The sequence below is a fragment of the Echinops telfairi genome, unplaced genomic scaffold (assembly GCF_000313985.2).
Source record: "Echinops telfairi isolate 266 unplaced genomic scaffold, ASM31398v2 ScPeMD7_7422;HRSCAF=8460, whole genome shotgun sequence".
Lineage (NCBI taxonomy): Eukaryota > Metazoa > Chordata > Mammalia > Afrosoricida > Tenrecidae > Echinops > Echinops telfairi.
Window position 1 is genome coordinate 3256610 of NW_022111322.1, and position 5379 is coordinate 3261988.

Here is a 5379-nt window from a genome sequence, read left to right on the forward strand (position 1 = left end):
GAGCTATGATGAAAGAGAAGAGACTTAATCGGGACCCTGGACGCATGCATCACAGCACGGCAAACACGTGCCAAGATGAGGGCCAAGGGGAGCTGCACACAAGCTGGCGATTCTGAAATGGCAGAGGATTGAGCCCTGGTGGCTCTGGGCTGCTAACTGCAAGGTCAGTAGTTCGATGAGGCTTTCTGCACCTGTAAAGATGTACAGCAGTTCTGTCCTGTGGGGTTGCAATGAGTTGAAATCAATTTGATGGGCTTGGTTTCAGCCATGAATGCTGATTAAAGCCCTTGTGGAACTTAGAATAAAAATAAGGACAGAGAGGTTCCCATCTCAGGAGAGTGTGATTTAATTGATCAGGGATAGGATTTCAAGTTCCTTACTCTTCAAACAAGTCTAAAGTGCAACAGAGGTTAAGAACCACTGCTATTGAGTAATTTGTGTAAAGCCTGTTTAATGAGAACCTAAATTCTGGACAAACATGCACCCAAAATACAATCAACTATTGTTATTTTTTTTTAAGATAAAAAGGGAGTTTCTTGGTGGTGTAAATGGTTAAAGTGCTTGACTTAACTAAAAAGTGATGGCTTGAATTCACCATGAAATACCTTGGAAGAAAAGTCTGACCAGCTACTTTCAGAAGATCACAAGATTGGGTGGTGAAGAGGAGCTCTTACCAAGGGCTCAAGTAGAAAGAAAATGTTTTGAAAATCATGATGGCAACAAATGTACAAATGTGCTTGACACATGTATGTATGTATGTATTGTAATAAGAGCTTCTGAGCCCCCAATTGAACCCCCAAATGTATGTATTGTAATAAGAGCTTATGAGCCCCCATTTAAAAATGATTGTTTTTTAAAGACTGGAAAAAAAAAGAAAGAAATCACTAAGAAGTGCAGTACTTCTAGCACATGATGTCGCCACAGTCAGAATGGACTCCACAACAAGTGGCTTTAAAAAGGAGAGGATGCCAGAGGTATTTAGGAGGTAAGAATCCTTCCCTTTGATCTCAGGAGAATACTTAAGGAAGTTAATGTGTTGTACACCCAGGATTTTGAAGAACATAAAGGCCTACTGCTTGACACCGTCCGGAAGAAAATCTAATGAGTAAGAGAAAAATATGACTATCCACTTTGGTGCCTCTGAGCCAGAATTGGCCTGCATTCTCAAAGTTGTTTGAGCCAAAGAGTATATATTTCTCATCGTGGTGAAAGTTGTGATGTACCACCCAGATTCCCCATCAAGACTAAAAAATATGTTCCCCCAACAACTGCAAGTACTACCAGCACACAGCCCTTAGCTGCCAGCTGTAACAGAGATGCTCTCTGCTGGAGAGGGCTTTGATCATTACGGTTTTTTGTGTCAACTTGGCTGGGCTAGGATTCTCAGTTGACACCTAGTAATCCCTCATGACCTGACGTAAAACAATGTAATTACAGTCAAAAACTCTTATCTCCATAAGGGATAAGATTAGGGTGGAACATGACACCATGACTCAAGTCACAACCCTAATACAATTGAAAGAAAATATCCTTGGGTGTGTGTGATCTCCTTCCAATATAAGTGGTTGATGTGGAAAAGCTTGCTTTGCTTTTTGCTGGGTCTGGATCCTGCATCTAGTCCATCGACCTCTGGTTCTTTGTACTTGAGTCAATAGCCTGCCATATTGCCTGCTGATCTTGGGAGTCATCAGCCATCTGCAAGCTGACTTTCTGATCTTAGATTCGTTAGCCTCTGCTGACCTTGGACTCATTAACCTTTGTAGCCACAAGTCTGTCATCTTTCTACCAATCTAGGGTTCATCAGTAACCTATAGTTACACAAATCAAAAGAAGTCTCTAGCCCAAGGGTCAGCAAACTGTGGCCTTCTAACCATATGTGGCTCTTTTGGTACAAACATGTGGCTCTGAATAAAGTTGAAAAATGTAAAGGCTATTATTCAGATAATGGTGATTTGATTTGTTTGTAAAAATATACTTATAACTCAAAGAATTTTTAAATTGTTCTGAGGGATGGAATTGATTCTTCTGTCTCAAAGTTTGATGACCCCTGCTTTAACATCTGACCCATGAACTTGGAATCTGCTGAACCTGGTCTTGCTCACTTCTACAATTGCATGAGTCCTTTTCTTGATGCAAATATATTTATACACACACATGTATTACTGGTTTTGCTAGCCTAAGATAATCTAGCTCTTGAGCCAATAACTGGATGATATGAGTATAATGTCCAAGCATTCACCCTCAACTCAGGCCACCACAGGGCCATCCCAGACCTCCCTGTAGGGCTGATGAGGCTTCCCTTGAGAAGTTGCATCACAGTTAACTACTCCCTCTGCCCACTTTTGCTTCTTTCCCTTCCTTGCCATAGGTGTTTATCCCACAAGCACTCCCTAACAAGCTTGCATGGTTCTCTCCATCCTGGAGTCTGCTTCCCTGGGAACCTGGCCTACAGCACCTGTGGATTAGATGTGATCCAACAGGCAATTGAAGCCAGCAAGGAACACTTCAGGTTTGTCCAAGCTCCCCTAAATGGTTGAACGGCTGATAATGGAGGGAATGCTTAAAGCAGCAATTCTCAACCTTTGGGTCGCAACTCTGTTGGGGATCGACCGATCCTTTCACAGGGGTACCCTAAGACCATCGGAAAACACATATTTCCGATGGTCTTAGGAACCAAGACTCTGCTCCTCTATCCGTCTTGAGGCGGGTCTGCCCACACGCAGATACACCCACATATAAATACCCGGCGGGAAGACTGTTACCCATACTATATATACCATGCTTCAAGACAAAATTTCATTTATTTGTCTTTAGAAATAAATATTTCACAATATATAATTATGTATTGGTTTGTGATTAATCACTATACTTTAATCATGTTCAATTTGTAACAATGAAATATATCCTGCATACCAGATATTTACAGTACGATCCATAACAGTAGCAAAATCACAGTTATGAAGTAGCAACGAAAATAATTTTATGGTTGGGGATCACCATGACATGAGGAACTGTATTACAGGGTTAGGAAGGTTGAGAACCACTGGCTTAAAGGATCACTGCCTTCCTCGCAGCCTAGAGGGGAGTGAGCAACCACTGTAATCGAGCTACCTGAGTTTTAGTCAGTCTGCTGGGTGGAGTAAAGTCAGCGCCACTAACCAAAAGAGGGTGGGTTTGAATCTACCCAGAGGCACTACAAAAGAAAGACCTGGGAACAGACCTCTGAAAACCCACCATTAAAAGTCCTGTGTATTGTTTGTATAACGTGGAGAATGTAATCTGTGTCACTGAAGTGTATGTGTAGATGTTCTTGAATTGCGGCATGTTTTTGTTGAGTCTGTTTTCATTATAATAAAAAAAGGAAGTGACTATCAAGAAGAATTAGTTGACATGCAACCATTTCTTTTTTGTTGTTTTTGTTTGAAATGAACTTGTCACCATTTCATGAGGCCGCAAAGGCTCAAGAAGCAGTCGTAATGCAGGGAAACGTCCAGGAGGCAATGAAGGAATTGATGAAAAACATGGCTCCAGGAATGGACAGGATTCCTGGATGCTGTGCTGGAGATACTCATTTGTCTATGCCAAGAAATTTGGAAGACATCTATTTGGCCAACCAACTTGAGAACTGAATTTGTGCTCATTCCAAAGAAAGGTGACCCAACAGAATGCAGAATTCACTGCACAGGTTCACTAATATCACGTGCAATTATGATTAGTAGGATTTTACTCAAAGTAATTTAAAAATGGTTGCAACAGTACATAAACAAAGAAATTCTAGAAAGTCAAGCTAGACTCAGATGAGGACATGGAATGAGGGGTATCATTGCATATATTCGGTTGGACCTTGGCTGAATGCAAGAATTACCAGTAGGATGTTTATCTGTGTTTCATTGACAATGCTAAGGCATTTGATTATGTGAATCATAAGAAATTGTGGCTAACATTTCAAAGAATGGGAATTCCAGTAGTTTCATTGTCCTTCTGTGGAATGTGTACATAGACCAAGAGGCAATCACTCAAGCAGAGCAAGGGGGAGACTCTATGGTCTAAAAGCAGGAGAAATAGGCATCATATGACGGCTACAGTCTTTCACCATACATCTTCAATCCGAGCAGCATGACTTTATGCAGAACACAGCAGGATTGGAGAAAGATTCATTAACAACCGGCGATATGCAGCTGCTACTACCTGGCTTGCTGAAAATGAAGAGGACTCAGGATGGGCAAGTATCTTGATGCACTTACTGATGAAGATGGAAGACTACAGTCTTCCATCCATACCCAATATGGATTATACCTCAGCATCAAGAAAATAAAAATCCTCAAAATGGAATCAATAAGCAACATCATGACAAATGGAAAAATGTCTGAAGTTGTCAAGGATTATAGTTTACCTCGATCCTTAACCAGTGCCCATGGAAGCAGCAATCATGAAATAAAGTGACGTATTACATTTGGCAAATCTGCTGCAAAAGACCTCTTTAAACCATGAAAAGATTAAGGTACTCCTGATCCAAGCCATGATACTTTCAATCGTATCATATGTATGTGAGGCTGGAACAATAAGAAAGGCAGCCAAAGAATTTAGGTCTTTGAATGATGGTGTTGGTGAAAACCATCCAATCAGCCATAGACAGCCGTGTGTTTGGGGACATGTGATCAGGAGGGTCGCATCCCAGGAGAAGGAACATATGCTCTGAAAACGAGAGGAGCAGCATAAAATCCAGTGACATGGATTGACAAGGCGGTTGAAAGAATGGGCTCAAACAGCCGCTTGTCAAGTCAACAGAGCACAACTCACAAGTCAACAGAGCACAACTCACACCAACAGCCCTCCAAGTACAACTTTCCCTGCCACCTTTTCTGTATCCCAGGACTTCAAACCCTTCAAAGCAGAGGTTAGAAACCCCAGTTAACAGACACACAAGAGCGGGTAAGAGCTCACCCGACCCTCTACCTGATGGACAAATCTTTTAAAGTTTAGAACAATCCCATACCCGCCCTCACAGCATCTTTTTACATTTTTCAAATCACCTAAAACACATGGAGTCCCCGTGAGTCTGAACTGCCTAGATGGCCCCAGGGTGGCTTGGTTTTGTTCGTTGGTGTCGTGGTTTTAAGTTCCACTCTTCTCCCCAGTACTGTAACATTTCTATCTTTTCCGTTATTGGCTTTCTCTGGTGTGCAGGCTCCAGTGCCGGTCTCCGCCATGAGTCAGAAAACTTGTCCTTGGTGGACTAAGGCTTGCACCTGTTGATCTTGGGCTGAAAAGCTCATTCGTGGCTGGTCATCGTAGCCACCTGCGTACCGAGAGGCACAAAGTGAAGGGCACACACAGCCCCTGCCGACTGCCCACCCAGGCTTCGGATAGGAGCGCCCG

At 42.3% G+C, this 5379-nt stretch overlaps 1 protein-coding gene across 1 annotated transcript in view; it reads left to right on the plus strand.

The window, feature by feature from the left end:
• The first annotated feature begins 929 nt into the window (after positions 1–929).
• Positions 930–5379, plus strand: part of NPHP3 (nephrocystin 3) — a 45115-nt gene continuing 40665 nt past the window's right edge. Inside the window, 2 exon segments of the mRNA XM_045297804.1 lie at positions 930–985; positions 2369–2509. Of these exon segments, the coding sequence (XP_045153739.1) occupies positions 930–985; positions 2369–2509 (197 nt within the window).